The sequence below is a fragment of the Onychostoma macrolepis genome, chromosome 23 (genome assembly GCF_012432095.1).
Source record: "Onychostoma macrolepis isolate SWU-2019 chromosome 23, ASM1243209v1, whole genome shotgun sequence".
NCBI lineage: Eukaryota > Metazoa > Chordata > Actinopteri > Cypriniformes > Cyprinidae > Onychostoma > Onychostoma macrolepis.
The window spans coordinates 11536418-11555385 of record NC_081177.1 but is presented as its reverse complement, the minus strand read 5'-3'; the positions used below and the strand labels follow the sequence as shown (position 1 = coordinate 11555385).

The 18968-nt window shown below is 38.0% G+C and overlaps 1 protein-coding gene across 2 annotated transcripts; it reads right to left on the bottom strand.

The window, feature by feature from the left end:
* Positions 1–133: 133 nt before the first annotated feature.
* myt1a (myelin transcription factor 1a) lies at positions 134–18592 on the bottom strand. Of its 2 annotated transcripts, none has more exons than XM_058763895.1 (23): positions 18540–18592; positions 14417–14508; positions 13901–13955; positions 13780–13810; positions 13617–13679; positions 13285–13520; positions 12169–13128; positions 11915–12049; positions 10720–10810; positions 10501–10620; positions 10186–10400; positions 9845–10035; positions 9528–9752; positions 9269–9423; positions 9055–9117; positions 8650–8718; positions 8236–8298; positions 3778–3861; positions 3413–3634; positions 3049–3140; positions 2850–2953; positions 1930–2073; positions 134–1822 (listed from the first exon to the last, which is right to left on the bottom strand). In XM_058763895.1, exons 1-23 carry the CDS (start codon positions 18562–18564, stop codon positions 1679–1681), a joined length of 3579 nt encoding a protein of 1192 aa, XP_058619878.1. In that variant the 5' UTR covers positions 18565–18592; the 3' UTR covers positions 134–1678. The 2 variants fall into 2 exon arrangements, with proteins under 2 accessions (XP_058619878.1, XP_058619877.1); XM_058763894.1 differs by lacking the exon at positions 18540–18592 and adding an exon at positions 14853–15436.
* Between the last annotated feature and the right edge of the window lie 376 nt (positions 18593–18968).

Sequence of the window (18968 nt, the reverse complement as noted above, 5' to 3'; positions counted from 1 at the left end):
AGTAGCAGGGCATGATGTCACAGCATATGGGGTAAGTTGTCACAAAGGCGCCTGGCATTAAATAGCCTATAATGTTTTTTCAGCAACATGTAGACAGTAAAATAAATTAGGATTTTTTAAAAGAATATTTGGGGTTTATTATCAGTCATTTTAACAATACTGGTCTTAATATTAACCTTGACAAAATACAAATATACATCCCTTATGTTTTTATGTACTAGACTTAATCAGCTGAACAGAAATCGTGACTGGATAATTTTGTATCCAGCAGATGTCAGCCAAGTATCCTACTGAGAGAGTGTTTGGTTCGTATTTTATCTTTGCTCTAATAAATGTCAGAGAATCCCAAATTATTGGGACTGACCAATGTTTCACAACATATCACTGTTGGATCAAGGGCAAATTCAAGCTTGTAAATATGCAGTTTATAATAACTCAATAAAAACTATCAGCATTAAATATGACATACTCTCTGTTGTAGGTGATAGAATTCCCATTTATTTTATCAACAACATGGGCAAAGACTATCCATATGCAGCAACCACTAACACAGAGACATTTACAAAATAAATATGCAACAAGATCTCCATTCAATTTGTTCTTAAATACTAAATAAATAACAATAAATACATCATATCTGTTCAACCCACTTCACTCTGGAGGGTGCCAAAATACTTTTATGGAAAACAGAACTCATTAAATAAAGAAGAATATTAAAAAAAACAATATAAAAATTGTTAGGTAGAAAATATTTGCACTTAAAAAAAGAGATTATAAATCTCTGTCTTTAAAATAAATAGGAAGGTTTATAAAACAATTTGCTGTCGATATTCTTAAAATATTGCCTCTTTCACAATGCAGAGGGCAATGTCTCTCCTCTTAATAACTGTTTAAAAGCTGTGTATAGAATTTTGCTTTGTGAAATAAATTAAGTCCATAAATAGACACTGATTAATAAATAAACAAAATAACCCTTAACATGAATAAATAATAAATTAAACTTACATTTCAAGGACCCAATTTAAATAGCCATAATAATAATAATAATAATTACAATAATAACATGACGATGGAACTACAAACTATTCATGGAAGTGCAATATCTATGTTCTCAAATACGATAAATATTACTGAATGGAACCGGAGAGCATTTACACCAAATATGAGACAACATTATCATACAGGGATCAAATGTAGCAGTGCTGCATACTAATCATATTTTGTCAAGGGAGGTCATTAATTGTGAATTCACCTTCGGACATTACACATAAAACACTCTGTTACGCATACACACATAGACTCTCCTTCACAGACACACGACAATCTCACAACTTATTGTTCACGGCAACCTCCATGCACTGAGGGAAGTAAAAAGGCAGATCAGTGTCGGTGAAAGTTGCTCTAGAAAACAGTAACAAATGGTTTGCTCCAAAAGATACCTCAAAACAAGAAGAGCCAGCTTGGTTTAAGAGGCAAAGGATCTTGGATCTCATCAAAATTGCTAAGCAGCATAATTTGGAATTGGAATTTGGTCCTTTTCTCTGACTTCCACGGGTCTCGCAACGTTCCGCGTTTACGGAGGGTGCCACATACAAAACCTGAATGTCCTTAAACAGTATTTTTATGTTGTCAGTCTGGTTATTTAACCCACAGTGTCTTGCAGCTGCCGCTCCTCTGCTCACACCTCAATGCCTTTGACAGCCTGATTGATCGACTCGAGCAGGGCTCGGTTCTCTGGGTTCTGATAGCACTCCTTATCGGTGAACATGTGGGTCAGGGTGTCCACGTAGGTGTCAAAATTCTGCTCAGTGATGGGCTCTTGCTGTGGTAAACAACAGATTACAGTTTGTTAAAAGCAAGCTACATAAAAGTATAATGTACAATGCTTGTTGGGCGTAGTCATAAAAGGTAGATAGCAAGCGGACTGACCATCTGTGGTAGACGGATGTTGGCAAGGCTGCGGATAAGAGCCTGGCTCAGGCCTGACAGTTCCATGAACAGAGCCTCATTCTTCTCCTCTATGAGTTTATTCTCTTCCTCCATGCTCTTGAGGTTATTCTCCATGGATGAGATCTATTAAGGGATATAACTGCATGAATAAACAGCAGCTGCGAGGTCAAGCTGTGTATTCTATCTTTGTGATGATAAAATACTCTCATTTATAATATTGTATTTAAAGTACTGTAAATATTATCATTATCATTACATTTCTTATGGAAAGAAGTCACAAAAAATCCTATTCTCAATTACAGGATTTTTCACTGATGAACAATGAGAGCCTCAAAATGCTTGTGAAGCTTGTGAAAACCACTTGTTAAGTGCCTAATGCTATATGCTCAGATCACATTTCAGCCGTATATAGAGTGAATCTGATACATATCTGTCTTTATTACAGTTTCTGATACGTGAACTGTTCAAAAGTTTGGGCTCAGTAAGATTTTTAATTCTGGGGAAATAAATTATTTTATTTGGCAAGGATGCAATTAATTAATTAATCAAGAGTGACAGAAAATACTTTTTAATTTTAAATTACAAAAAAAAATTGTTCTTTTGAGCTTTCTATTAATCAAATAATCCTGAAAAATTTATCAGTTTCCACAAAAATATGATGTAGTAAAGCCTGCTAAAAATGCAGCTTTGCAATCACAGGAGTAAATAATTTTTTTTTAAATATATTAAAAAAACTGTTATTTTAAAATGCAAAAATATTTCACAATATTATTGTTTTTGTTGTATTCTTGATCAAATAAATGCAGCTTTAGTTACTTAAAGTTACTTAGTTACATAAAATAAAAAAAACGTACCAACCTCAAACTTTTGAATAGTAATGTATGCATTTAATAAAAGACCTGTGTATGGAGGTTGGCCATGTCTGCTTCCATTTCAGAGTTCGACTCATTCAGCTCATTGATCTCTTTGTTCAGCTGTTTTATGTCTTCATCATTGTCAAGAACTGAGGGGATAGAAAAACAATGCATGTGTTAATGAAGAGCACAAAATGAACATAATGGGGACGAAAGAAGAGAAGCATATTATATTTGATCTTACCATCACTTGCCCTGAATTTCTTGCTGATGTAATCATCTCCTGGGAACCTGGCTCTCTTCTTGTTAGCTGAAGCTCTAGGGCAACCTGATAGACTGTAGAAACACATGATTACGAGATATGAAAAAATGTATTGTCTTATATTTATTGTTTTTATTACACCATCCTTCGGTAACCACAGAAAGCCAAAAACAGGCATTTCTAATATTTCAAAACATATTACTATGGCATTTCCAAGACAATTCGTTTTATTATATATCTAGCATATATAGCAGTTTTAATTCACTCACAGCTCGCCATTTATCAGGACTATTTAATACCATAATACTAATATTTATCTGTAAATTTTTCTAGGTCCCGTCTGTACCTGCGATGAGTGAGGAAGCTGCCGTTGGCATGTCCTGATCCATCACATCCTGGCGTAGGGCAGGTCGGGCCCTCAGACTTGAAGGCCTTCCAGGAGAATGGTGTGCCATTTAACATGCCCTCCTTCTGCCGGCGTGCTGCCAGCGGGCACCCATAGGCACTGCGGTGGGTGGCATATTTCCCACTGATATGCCCCAGACTGTCACAACCTGGCACCGGGCACCTATAGAGAGGTAAGTGATGAACTGACTGTCAGGTTTGGCATTCTCTAAAGATACAGGCTGTGCTCAATAAATCCACTGTTTTCGTACAGCAAAAGTTGAGATTGTTTTGTCAAAAAAGAAAAAAAGAAAAAAAAAAAAGTACTTTAGAAGCTCAGAATCTTCCTTGTCATCCTTGGTTGGGGTGGTTTTGATTCCTCCCTTCTTGGCACGTGGACATCCAGACAGACTGCAATAGAGAAAATGTGAATGTTATTTTTTTTTTTACATCTGCCATTTAATATTTTTGACTAGTTGCAAAGCTTGACACTGAATCCAAAAGTGCATCTTGAAAGTAGGTACAGTAAATGTACCGTATTGTCCCGAATATAAGACGACCCTGATTATAAGACGACCCCCCTTTTTCCAGATGTACCTTTTGGAAAAAGGCTTTTTGAAAACCAAATATTGTTTATATTCTCTCTCTGTAAAACATTTTTTCTTAAATTATTTTCAAATTGCATATTTTTCCTATTTTAATTTTTTTTTTGAAAATATGGTAAATACTGGTAAAATGTACCAACAATGACATTGAAAATATACACTTTTTGATATACCATTGAAATAACAGGTAGCCCATTTGAATTATATAACATTTAGGCATTTATAACATCTCAATTTTCAATTTTATTAACAGTAGATGTGAAATCTTATTGTAGTCTTCAAATCTGGGTACTGTCTGGGTTTTATGTTTTAAAACCACTTACAGAGGAAGTTTGTTCCCATCAGGCTAACATGACAGTCACGACATATTACATATTTCATGGCACACTCGTTTTATGCGTTTTTGGCGCCACCTATTGTTGCGGGTGTATTACTGACATGTCAAAGACGACCGCGTTTTTTCAGATGTATTTTAAAGAAAAAAACATCGTCTTATATTCGGGTCAATACGGTAATATCTCTTAAAGCTGCAGTCCGTAAGTTTTGCCTCTTTGTCACCATCTCTGTTTAAAAACCTGGAATTGCAGCTGTGTGTGGTGTTATCTTGCTTACGCTGTGCGCGTGCGGTCTGTGCTCCTGCACGGCTTCAGCGCGGATGAATCTAATGTTTTGAGGTGAATGTGTGGCTGTCAGTTACTGCACCGGTGTGTATGTTTACTGTACTTCTCAATCACAGATTCTAGCCTACGTCTTGGAATATATGACCCAAATAAGAATTTTCACTGTATATTGTCATCTGAACAAGTAAGTAACAAGTCTGCCACGTTTGTTCTGATCAACTGAGGAAAAAAGCATTACCATAAATCGTGCTACCTATGGTGATTTAATCTAAAGATCGGTTAGCTCATATCACATTTTTATTATTATTGTTATAATTTATTCTCAAATTATTAATGTTAACAACATCAGCATTGCATGAGTATGAGTATAGTGTGTATTAGCATGTAGATTTCAATTTCTGTACAGTCTAATATCTAGTTCATATAAAGAAATTCTTTTAACCCAAAAAGCAAACTATGCTCCCTTCGAACTGGTTTTCTTTAAAATACAAATCTTGCGTAATCCCAGGCTATCTGTAATCAGAAGCACATTTAAAACTGGAACAGTGTTGGGTGTAACGTGTTACTAAGTAACGCGTTACTGTAATTAAATTACTTATCCACTGAAAAAGTAAAGTAAGGGATTACTGTTCGTTTTTAGGTAATTTAAATACAGTAGTAATTTACATGCAGTAAATAATTTCAACAGTTCTAAAATCAATGTTGAATTTGAAATCTAAATTTACCATCTAAAGATAAAATTGAATGCAGTGTCTTTAACCCTCTGCGCGCCAGCGCGTTCACTTTCAGTTTTTCCTGATTCACAGAGAAACCTTAAATACTCAGATACAGATAAGACTAAAATCAATCGAATCTAAAAAGGGCCTGCTTTTATTTGTGTACACTAGGCATGGGACGATAACCGGTTTCAAGGTATACCGCGGTTTGGAAAATTCACGGTTTCAAAACCACTAAACTTTTCTGTTATACCGTTCTTGCAGTATGCGCAGTTTTTTTACGTGTTGTCAAAGACGGAAAGTGCAGGACTCCCTCAGTTGTGAGCGGTGAAGAGCGTAATGAGTCACACGACCCCTCCCCCTCCGGACAGCGGTCAGTGAGGGTCACCTGTGTGTAGGATGATGGCCGCATGAAGTGAATCCCTGGAACTTTTTCCCCCGTCGAAAAAGGCGAAGTCTGCTGTATGGGAATTTCTCGGGTAACGTAGACCAATCATGTTCCGTACACAATGATGTTCTGTACAGATGACGTTTTGGCGCCGATCGCTAAATAAATACTTCCAGGTCCTACACAAACGATATATCTGTGTCGTCTTCATTTCTCCCTCTTTCACCCTCAATCAAGACAGAGACCCATTCGCCGGTTGTTTCAGTGTTGATATAAATACTATTTAGCTTGCTACCGAGGCAGATAACATACCTAATTAACTAGCTAACGTCAACTAGTTTCCTCCCTCACATTACTTCACAGAGCAGGGAATAGCAGACTAAAGTACTATGTTTCTGCGATTTGGTACAATAAATTTAGCTGGTATCACGTCTATAATTTTAAGCCTCCTGCCATTGTTTACATCTGTTAAAAATCACGTCATTTAAAAAAGAAACAAACTGCTGGCTCAGGTGTCTTTGCCACTGTTTGAGTGTTATACGTAGAGAGACCGTGTGTGTGTGTGTGTGTGTGTGACACACTCGCGCTCTCTCCTTATGTGAATGTGCACGTGCATACATCTTTGTACCTCACCGCTCATAACTTGGACTGAAAGATGAATGTGTAGAAAGTGAGCATATCTCCAAAAACCTTGTTGAGCTGCAGGTTTAATGACTACATTTTTTAGTTTTTACAGAAATTGTTTTGATTTATGTTTTTGATTATTGAGCTATAGGTTTAGGTTAAGTGACTGCATTTTAAATTTTTTTTCATTTAGAAGGATTTTTTTATTTTTTATTTATTTTTTTGTTGCAGAAAATAATTTATTTATGTTCTGATTATTGTTGAGCTGCAGGTTTAGGCTCACTTAAGAATGTTCTGTATGTTTCTTTAAAAAAGAATGTTGTTTTTTACCCAGACATTTAAAAATAACATATTTTAGAGCTATAATCGCAATACCGTGATACCGTGAAACCGTGATATTTTTATCTAAGGTTATCATACCGTCAGAATCTCATACCGGCCCATGCCTAGTGTACACTGACAATAACAACAAAACATTGTGCTTTTGCAAAATAAACAAAACAAACAGGGTGCACTTTCTGCCGTCTAGGTCTCCGTGAGCAACTTTCTAGCGTCACAAATTCAACGAATATTTGACACAGAGACATGAGAAATATAGAAAGCTTGTGTGTCTACTTTTAAATGAACGAATTCAAATCTAAAATGAATATTCTCTGATTTTGTAATCTGTATGAAACGAAAGCAAGGTACAGTCTTTCCCATATCTGAAAGTGTCTGCTTTTAAATGAACGCATTCAAATCAAAAACGAATATTATCTGATTATGTAATCCTTATGAAACTAAAGCGAGGTACAGTCTTTCCCGTATCTGAGCTTGAAGTGTCTACTTTTAAATGAACAAATTCAAATCGAAAGAATATTCCTGATTATGTAATCCTTATGAAACTAAAGCGAGGTACAGTCTTTCCCGTATCGGAGCTCATTATATGCAGTCACCTGCGCACAAACACCCTCATCTAGATACAAAAAAATTGATTTACTTTTTTTTTTTTTTTAATCAAGATTCGTCTAATTTTCATCGTTTTTGAAAGAAGTCCTGCTATGAGGAATTTTTACCTCTCAGAAGAACAGCGCGATCTGACACGGCAGCAGAGAAGATCATTTCTGTAATTTATTCTTACCTACATTAGTTAACGTGTTTTTTTTACATAAACCTGTATGGATTTTACTAGTTGGGCTTTTCCTGAACATCTTGCCAAACTGAAATGTATTGTTTAACTGTTCTTAAGCTTTTTTGTTTTCCAGATATTTTGTTATTCAGAGTATTTCTATTTGCTAACCAAAGAAGGTTACATTTTTTTATAAAAATGTTTAAGTATTACAGTTGTAAAGCTAAAAGGTTAAACTATTCTATGTTTGACTCAAATTGAAAGAATAAAGAGTTTAATTTCTATTAAGGTTTATAGGGATTTTAAGATGTAGCCTAATTAGCAATTTAAATAATTAAGTTACTTATTGAGTAACTAAGTTACTTTTCAGACAGAGTAATTAGTAATAGTAATTAATTACTTTTTGAAAGTAACTTACCCAACACTGAACTGGAATATAATTTAATTTCATTCACACGTGTTTCAATCCGCTATCAGAATGATACATTTAATTATTCTAGTTGCTGTGAGAAAAGGCTATAAACGATCCGCCTCCTGTAGGATCCTCACATGCGATAGCCTAGTAGCCGGGACAACTTCTTTATGTTTACAGACGTGACGTAATGACGCAGTGCCATGCACAAATTTCCCGTGAAAACCTACCCATACCACTCAAATTAGAAAACATTATTATAAGATAACCGTTGTGAATCGGGCTAAAGTAAGGCAGCTTTAATTAACATACCTTCTATGGGAAGCATAGTTTCCAGTGATGTGTCCTGATCCATCACAACCTGGGGTAGGGCATCTGGAGGTCACAAAGAGAAAGACGGGTTAGCATGAACATAGCATTGCTTTAGAAAGATACAATTCAAATATCACACATACAATCATACTTGAAATCTAAATAAACATTTGGGCTTCAGCCTGGATGCTTAATGTGTCTCAACTGGTTTGATGCATCTCTAGGACACAGTCCAAGAAAATTATATTTTTGGCCACTGAAAATATAAGGCGATTACTGGTTCAAGAGTATAAGAATAGCCAGCAAAAGGGACAGCAAACAGTGTTTTGCAGTAACAGCGGTATTCAGTAGAGTCAAGTAAAAGCAGTAATCGGTAAAGGATTCATTAGAGGAAAAATTAGAACACAGACATACTTGAGTTCAGCAGTGTGGGCAGCCATGAGGGTCCGAAGACTTTTATCAGCAAGGGGACAACCAGAGAGACTGAAGAACAGTAGAAAAACACCAGGAAGAAAGAATAGAGGGAGGAAGATTTAACTGAAGATGGAAGAGATATATATTTTGTAGTATGTCACTGATTTGTCATTTCTATGTATGTATTTTAGCAAATATATACATACAAAGAGACATGAGTAAATGAGTTGCCCAAATGCATTAAAGAGACATATAGCATTTGTCTGCTGTCAATATACAGGTGTATGCTATAGAGAGCTGAAGCTGTTAGGGTTAAACAGAAAGGAAAACAGATGAAGAAAAAAAAAGAAAACACAAGTAAGGGTTGTGTTGAGAGTTGAAATACTGTGTCAGCTTCTTGCATACCTGCGGTGTGATGCATAGTTCCCAGTTATATGTCCACTACCATCACAACCTGGGGTGGGACATCTGGAGGGAGATAAAGAGAGTATTAAATCCCTGTGGAATCATTCTGGTAATTTATTAACCTTTGCAAGACACTAAATTTACAGACTACTTTTATTGGCTTAGCAGATGTGTTTTGTGTTTAAATAAGGCTGTTGTTGCAGCAGACACTTACAGCAAGATCTCTTTCTTGCTGTCCTTGGGCTGGAATTTGACTTTGAAGCTGGAGGTTGTGACCTCACCAGGGTACTTCCTGTCCTCCATGCTCTCCTGAGTGGCATCATCATCCTCTCCATCAGAGGAGGCGTATGAGTGTGTGGTGTATTCAACCTGGACACAACAGAAAAACAACAGTCAAACAGGTGCTAAACTTGTTTTTTCATTAACCATGAAGTGAGACTACATGAATATATCTCAAATTGATATACATTTACCTCCTCTGGCTCGTCCTCTTTCTGTCGGTTTGACTTGGTGTAGTCCAGAGGCCCCTCCCACTCCTCTTGTTTGTAGGTGTGGCTGGAGTGGGGTGAGGTGACGCCATGGTGTTGAGAAGATGATGACGAGGATGAAGATGGGTCTGGTGACCTGACTCCTTCGCTCTTGGGTTTCTTCATGCTGAGGTCCAGCGTGCCATTCTCATCCACCTCAATGTCCATGTCCTAGATTGTAGAAAACATTAATTATAATCTAGCATATATAATGTGGATGTTATGGAACTCAACTTTCCAGATACAGACAGAGAGGAACTCACTTTGCTGGCCTGATCTGGCTGTCTGGTGCTGAGGTTTTCAGGCCTCTCCCAGCAGCGGGTGGACAGGTTGAGAATGGCAGTGGCAGCCATGTGTGCGGCTTCGGCATCATGGGTATAATCGTACCCACTTGAGGTGGAAGAGGAGCTGCTTTTGGTGTAGCCTCCTGACAGGCTGTGGCTGGGGGACGAGGCTTTGGGGAATGGTTTGACTGTTCATTATAATAGCAATAGTAATAATAATAATAATAATATGTGTTTCAGTATGCTATCAATAATTCATTATCTATTAATGTATGTTGTATTTTTAACTGTTACTTTAAAGGGAATGAGGAGGTGCTTACATTTGAAGGCTTTAGGTGAGGTTTCGCTGGTGGGCATCTTGGGTGCAAGCATGCGCTTGCCGAACACCTGTACATCGAAGCTTGCATAGTCAAAGGACACCTTAGAATACTTCTCCAGCTCCTTAGCCAGGTTGGCGCGAGGAGTGGCTGGCATGGCATTGGGCCTGTAGCTACCGTACTGAGGGATGTCCAGCTGTTTCACAAAACACATCGGCCTGTAGAGGAAAGAGACTTTAGTCACAATGTTTACTTATCGGGCTCTTTTGTCTGTTAAAGATCTAGCTGGGATGTTGAGAAGAGGAGGAAAACACTCACCTGAGAACTCTGTCAGAGTTTGAGCCTCCACTGACAGGATCACTGACAGAGGTCTGCGGCTGTGACTGCTTTTCATGGCTTTTGTGTTTCCCTGCAGCAGCAATAGGGCAGCCAGAAAGACTAAAAGTGTAAAACGTAAGAAAAACACAAGGTTTTAGGGAAACCTGATGAGAACAGAAATTGACGCCTGAAAAGTTAAAAATAGTTAAGGAGCAGTACCTGCGATGTGTGTTGCGGTTGCTGTTCACATGTCCCTGTCCAGTGCATCCAGGTGTTGGACACTTTAGTACGTTCTCGTGCATTGCCAAGACTAGTGCCAAAAAAAAAAACACATTAGCTTATAGAATATTTATACTACCGTTCAATGTTGTTGTGTTGTATAATATCAAAACAACTGAAGCATTTAAACTGACTGAAGAGAATAGAAAACAAACTGAAGCATTTAAACTGAGATCTGTAAGTTACATATAAAAAAAAAAAAAAACGTGAACATGTGAATTCTCATATAGCTATCTAAACATCCCTGTGAAGTACAGTTTGCACAATACACCTGTGTGTGACTGTAAATGTCTCCGTTACTTTAAACGACTTGTTACCGTTCTGTGCCCATCATCCGCTATTTCCAGCACTTAATCAAGCCACTCTTCTTTAATACGAGGACGTTTTATTTCACATTTCATTGCGTTGGCTCTCGATTTGAGCTATTTCGTCCGCAACCAGTGAAGTATTTCGGTTTCTACAGCGACTCATTTGGCGCACATCACTCTCTTTCTATGAAACCTGTAAACCGCATTCACCGGTTCCAACTATATAGCGGCAGCAGCTCTATAGCGGTTTACCCAAGCATTGCAATTCTTTCGTTTTTACTAGAACACAATCAAATGGCTTTCCCCAACTCATTTTTGAGAGTGCGCAGCACATTATTTCTCTGCGCGGCCGCGCGCGCGCAGCTTAGAGGGAGCATTGGTTTACACAAAAATATTAAGTAGCACAAGCTCTCTTGAACATTGATAATAAGAAAAAAAATGTTTCTTGATCAGCATATTAGCATGATTTCTGAAGAATCATGTGACACTAAAGACTGCTGGAAATTCAGCTTTGCCATCAAAGGAATAAATTATATTTTAAAAATATATAAAAATAGAAAACAGTTATTTTAAATTGTGATTAAATGTTTGTTTTTACTGTATTTTTAATCAAATGAATGCAGCAAAATACTTTCTTTTTTTTAAAAGGTAGTGATATACATACATTTTTTAAATTTTATATAAAATATGTACACATTTTATCATTTTTAATACAATTCTTTACAAATAAATGTATATAAATGTAAATGTGTTTTAAATTTGTATTTATATATTATGTGTGTGTCTGTGTATCACATATTATAATAATAATGCAACACAATGCTTACTCTCTGGAGGGATTCTGTCCTTGTGTGGGCACCCAGAAAGGCTGCGGTGGTGTGGGTATAATCCAGTCACATGACCTGTCCCATCACATCCTGGAGTAGGGCACTTTACTTCCTTCTTCTCTGATCTAGAACCTTCTGTGGCCGAGAGTGAGGAGGCAAAAACAAATTAAACTCCACACACACACTGTACCTGCATGATAATGTTATCTAAATTTAACTGGGGTCATAAGAGGTAGGCAGCAATTTCATGTCACCTTTGCCATAGTATGCTCTACAAGCTGTGATGTCCATGGTCTTACTCATCCTCTCCTCTGAGCTGTGGTAGCACTGCTGCTCAGGAGAGCAGCTCTCTTCAGAACTGCGGCTGGTTTGTTTGGCTTTCAGTGCAATGGCCTGTTCCAGAAGTCCCAGGTTCCCCCGTGTCATGTCGTACGTCTCTGAGTCATCTGTGACCTCTGACCTCTGTGACATGCTGTCCAACTCGTCATCGTCCGCTTCATCTGCCTCCTCTTCTTCTCCATCATCTTCCTCTTCCTCTTCTTCCTCTTCCTCTCCCTCTGAACCCAGCTCGATGACTACAGTGGGCGAGTCTTTATCCGAAGCATCATCTCTTTCTTCTTCATCCTCCTCCTCCTCATCTTCACCAAGAGGGTGGTTTAGATCGATGTTGCTGTGCGTCATCACGTCTAATTCCTGAGCTGAAGCAGCGTGGACAGGGGAATTTAGAGAGGAAGGCTCTACCTGGGATTGGATCTCCTCCTCATCTTCTTCCTCATCATCATCATCTTCACTGTCCTTCTCTATCTCCCCAGTCTCTTTGGTCTGGATTTTGCCAAAGTCTCCACTGAAGTATTGGTGGTCCGAGTTGTTCTTCTGGCTCAAACATTGTGTCTCCTCTTCCCCCTCTTCCTCTTCCTCATCCTCCTCCTCTTCTTCCTCAACTGTTATCACAGGCTCGTCGGCCTCTTTCAGCTGCTGGGTCACTCGCTCTTCCTCTGTAATCTCTTCTGCTTCTTCCTCTACCTCTTCCTCTCGAGCCTGAATCTCTTCGGCGACCTGTAGCCCCTCCTCTGCCTCAGCATCCATGGTGATTTGTTGGATGGATGTAGCCTCGATATTAGCTTCTTCCTTCTCAATTTCGCTCTCTGGCACTGGTGTTGATGTTTCTCTGACAGGTGTCTTTTTCTCTTCTGAATCCACTTGTGAAATTTCCTCTAAGGGAATGACAAAAAGGGCAATCATAAAGTAAATGATTTTTGATGTTTCTTGACAAGTTTGAGTGATATAATAAAGACCATAGTATGTGCACTGCATGTTACATAACATTAAAAATAATAAACCTTTTTGTAGTTAATAGGTTATTAACCCACCTGTCATTGCTTCTGATGTAGGTGTTTTTTCTTTCGCTTCAATCTCTTTATCAGCAGTGTCCTCTTCAGACTCTACTCCCTCATCTTTTGTTTCTGTTTCACTGTTTGTGTCACTGTCTGCGTTGAACCCATCATCCATGGCCAGCTTTAGGGGGTTGGGCTTCTTTTTTGGGGCTGGCTGATTCTCCTCGGCCTCCTGGAGTTTTCTTTTCTTAGCCAATGGGCAGCCCAATGCACTGGAACGGATGAAAAGATTTGACAAAGAACTCAGTTGCTCACTTTTTGTCTTTTTTTTATTGGCTGCTATAAGACGCTGAATTCTTACAACCTACCTTCTGTGTCGTGCATACTTTCCACTGACATGGCCTAAGCCGTCACATCCTGGTGTAGGGCAGCTGCAAAACAGGGGTTTTGATTAGCTATATTCATTAACCTACTAACCTCTGGTCTTTAAAAACATGATGAGTAACACTACAAAAGCATAAAAGCTCTCACCTGTACTCTTGTCCAACAAGCTCAAGAGGAACTGATATAAGGAGTGAGATAAAAGCTCTGTCAGTCATTAAATTCACTGAAATGGACAAAACATATTTTTCAAGTTTTAAGAGGTTCTCACCTCTGATTCCTTTTGAGCGTGTCCTTGTCCGCTTCTCATCTGCGTCTTGGCTCATCTGGAACACAAACACATGAGTGGTTATGAGATTATAATAAGTATTTATTAATGTCTTTAGATATTTACACTCTCTGTTTCTCTAATGTGTCTCTAAAATCATATTAAAAAGTACAATATCACTGTTCTCTGGCTCTTATGCCGTCAGACTGTGGTCTGATTTCACAGACACCAGAGTAGCCTCCAATCCTCTTAAATGCTTGTAAAGAGCTCAATCAATAATACACATCCAATAAGTTCTTTCAAATGCACATCCCTCCCAATCCTTAGTGGAAGCGAAGTGAAATATAAGAAAGAAATGAGGCCCTCCCAGACTGAGAAAGATGTCAGAGCTTCGGAAAGGGAAATGTACTTTCAGCTTCTTTGGTTTTGTGGTACAGCATAATCCAAGAGATAATCAAAATGATTAAAAAAATGAAAATGAAGCTACTCTGAAACACGCAAAGACACATGATGTCTCACTTTTAGTCTCCTACTCCTCTTGTTCTCACAGCTGCTGACTCTGTCCCCTCGTGTCCACCTCTGGCTCAGCAGCTGCCCTCTGAACTCATTCTCTGTTGGACAGAAAGGACAAGACAACAATTTCAGTCTGACATGTTCAAATATTAAAAGGTGCATACTTATGTTTTACACAATGAAATGAGCAAAAAACATCAACTTATTAAAAGTGACACTAAAGCAGGTCTTGACAGTGGATTCCCATTTTTGATGTTTGGGTAATTAGTTAAACTATTTATTCTATATATTATATATTTATTATATTTTTATGAGCAATATTAGTTTGAAATATGCAATAAAACTAAAATACCAAGAAAACACATATATTCTTTGCGAGCAATTGAGCCTCTAAGATCAGAAAGTAAGCAAATCTATGCCAGTAATGCTGATTCATATGCACCTATTGTGATGTCATTTTCCACAGGATGATTATAAAAGATGAACACCCGTAATCCAGAAACAAACATGAAAAAGCCCCCAGAGGACCCATGCACTTTGGTCACTGCATGGGCTTTCAGCAGTCCATCATGGTCTGCGTGCCTTCATGGCTCTGGTGTTGATTATTCTTCCTGGGTGACGAGAGATCCGGCCGTGACCCAGCTGTTTTTATCAGGGCGTCATTACATGTGGTCTGATTACGTTTTAAGCAGCACCTGGTGCTCAGTCACGTCACACACGTAACAGGGGAGGGAATTCCCTTGAGAACCGCAACAATTCTCAACACTTGCCGCATATGATGCAATATGCAATGCAAACCTTTTTTAGAACTCAGTGTCCCGTGTCTGTTCGCATGGAAACCAATTAAACCGATTTTGTTGCATTTGCTGAAAACTTTCTATAAAAGTAAGATGAATACAAAAGGGAGGAACATAATATTTTTGAAAATAATGTTTCCTATTTTCCAACACATTAGGAGTCAAGTAATATAAATACACATAAATTCTTCAAAATATTGCTTTCAAAGACACTTCCAAAGACAATGGCATGTAAAACATAAGGAACACTTGCATGCTGACATATTATTTCTTGATGAAAATGTTGATGACAGAATTTTTTTTTTATACCAAGTCACTTGACCTAAATAGTTTCAGTCATCCCTTTTTAAAGTCTTTCTCAAAAAATAGGGCCCATTCTCTTAAATGACTGTATCTCCCAGCATACAAAAACATTGTTTGACTCCTATATAGGAGGCCCCATGCATGAAATGGACCAATGAGAGTGCATGCTAGCCACAAATTGCTATTACGTTTTATTATAGACTAATATTAGTCTTTCTTTTGTCGCATCAGGCCCTTGACTTCGAAAAAGCACCATGATGCTGCTGCGCATAACCTCTTATAGCACACCACGCCTTTCAATTACTTTCAGCCAAACCCTCCGCCTTTAAAACACTGTCACTTTCCTAGAGGAGAAACAATATCTAGCAGAATATGTTTACAAGACCTGCCGCGACTGTATTGTTAGAGCAATAACGTTAAAGTCCAAACTACAGAGGTCCTAAAACAAGAATAAGCGATGAATAAAACGCAATTAAAATGTAAAGCTGAAAGAAAGGCGATAATCTAATAAATGAATAGTGTATTATGTAGGCCTAGCCTGAAGTAAACAGATGGTTCGTTCGCATTGTTTTGCTTCTCGTAAATAACGCACGCACACAAGACGAAACATATGCTGCTTTTGCGTTGCTTAAGGGTTTCTAATGACTATTTGTCCACTCCTATAAAATACATTGTATTTGTACATGTATCTCTGACTTAGTGTGAATCGACAAACTTCCAATGAATATTCCGTTTGGCTTTAAACTTCCACATTTCCGATTCGACTATAAATATTGTTTTAAAACAAGCTCAACACTAAAAATGTAATACGAGAGCCTGGATATTGTGTTATAGATGCAATAGAGGCCCTTTTAAGTTCTTGGGTTTCTTGAAAATAAAGCAGCGATGTAACTGCAAATAGGCTACAATTATCCCAAAACCATTGTAGAATCGTTCTTTTTACACAACGTAATTGTGGCGTATAGTACGCAAGCGAAAATAAGACAAAATGTGCAAGAAATGTAAACACGGTGGAATCGCACTTCTTCTTTAAGAGATTACAAGTCCGGCGTCCATTTGGCTTCAATAGTAACGTAAATCCAAACCAGCAAACCTTTCCAAACATTGAATTTTTATCCACATCAGCATCTGAATTAGTAAATAAATAAAATAAAAAAATACCACAAGCAAACGACGTTTGTTCAAGGAGATGCGAGCGGCCTCTTGCTCTTTGTAGGCTCGGTGTGTTAACTTCAGTGTTGTACACCTCCCCTTCAGAATGAGTCTCGTGCCGCTACCGCTAAAAACCTCTAATAATTCGCTCAGGACCGGTCCAAAACCTCTTCATGTTGCAAGCAAGACGCATATATCCATTAATCGACAGGTAACGTGAGCACAAATGCTGCCAAAATCATTTCTCCACACGCTTTGTCGAACGATTCTGACTTACCTTTCGTTCACAGGCCCATTGTCCACCCCTCCTCTACCCTGCGCCGTGACATCATCATCATCATAGTAAACCATGTACAACACAAGATGGAGAGTGGGCCGCTACTGACCCCCACCCACCCGATATCAAATACTCACACGCAAGTTTGACATTTAACTTACAATCTAAACGAATTTATTCGGTTATTTTGGAAAATATCTCTAGGTTTTAAAGCAGGAGCTCAGCTGAAGATCAGCACCCAGAACAGCGCTGTTTCAGTACCATGGACAAGAGCGCTTTCCGTGGCAGGTGTCTAGTAAGAAAAACATAATTTCTTTAATATGGATTATTTTTTTCTTGCGCAATGACACATTTGCCTTGCTTCAGAAGCGTTGAACTACTTTTCTTTTACGCTCTTCTAGAAGCCTACCAACGTGACCTAGTTTTGTGGAAAATTATCGAATTAACTTCATCTAAGTACACGGTTGAATTACTGTGATTTCCTCCGAGGTTGCCAGACTGTAAAATGTCGAAGAAAAGTGATTTTAATTGTTAAAAAATATCATTTTTCTACCCGAGTAATGAACATCAAAAAATAAGTTCATTTCACTTTTCGAAAATAAACTCTTAAAAAGTTAATATTATTACTGAAATAATTTTACAGTGCAGTAAACCAAACAAACACAGTGCAGTTGCAAAGTTCGATTAATGGTAAAATATCAAAATCAATCTATAAATAATAATAGCCTATATTATAATAAGTTATACATGGAAACAGATGTAACTTAAAACGGAAAATGCATTTTCTCTATAATAAAGGGGGAGGGGAACTCTACTAAACTTCAAAAAAGTTTCTTATCATATATGAAGCTTGCAAAAGCCTTTGAGAGTTTTGCATATTTAATGACACCGAAGTTCTTCGGTTACCAGCTGGAACTTTGCTCACCCATGATCCTAAAGTTTCGTATACAGATGGATAGCCCAGCATACAATTAAAGCCACAGTCTGTTCCCACTGGCCAGACACTGTGTATAAATATTACATAGGATGCCAGCTGAGCGAATGAGAAGCACAACACCCGGAATCCCCCACAGCCAGATGGACTGATCCCGAACACAAAAGTTTTAATACGCCAGAAGTCCGACGGCCTCTGAGTTTAAAGCACAGCTCCCTCTGGGAGACAAAAGTTGCCTTTGTTTAAAAACGGCCTGGATAGGGATTTCGTTGCGCAACTTTTAAAAGATACAAAAAAAAAAAAAAAAATCAGGGATCTGGGTCGCTACTATGCGTTCGGCAATAGAATTAGATGTTAAAACGTAATCCAAGTCTATTCAGTCAACATTTTATATTAATACTTAAAATGAAAGTAAACAAAGAAGGAAACAACAACGGTGACTGTCGGTAGGCTATAGGTTTATAATCAGTATAATCAGTCCGTATAATTATATCACTGCTGTTTTAATTACAATAATAAACGTATTGTGAATAGTTATTGCTAATAAAAAATCAACCAAACCCAAAAACACCGGCTATCAACAAAACCAGAGCGCGCAAGACTAAATCTAAGTTTGACGCGAGCAAAAGACTAAAGTAAGATAAAAGTAAGGAGTCCAGCACTCACCTAGAAAAGTTTTACACAACTTCATCTTTGCGGTGATTTCTTCGCCTTTGACACCGCAAAACTACTCAACTTCATTACAGAGAAAGTTACTTTAAAGAAAACTTACAGACAGAGGTGGGCGGTCTTATTTAGTAGAAATTTGCATCCGCCAATCAGCGGCGGCGGGGGTAGTTTTTATTCATCTCAACAAGCCAATGAGGGCGCGCCTCGCTGCCTGTGTCCCCTACACAATGACCTCTAAAAATGAAAACAAAAGCTTGTCTTGTACGCCTCGAGTCATGTGTCAGGACTTCTGTAAAGTCTCTCTGTAAAACTTTTTTTTCTTTTTTTTTTTTTGCATTACCTCAAAAAATACATATTTTAAACCCTTTTAAACAAGGTAAGAGAGCACAACCTGAAACTATTGTTCCTTGTTTAGAGACAAATTTT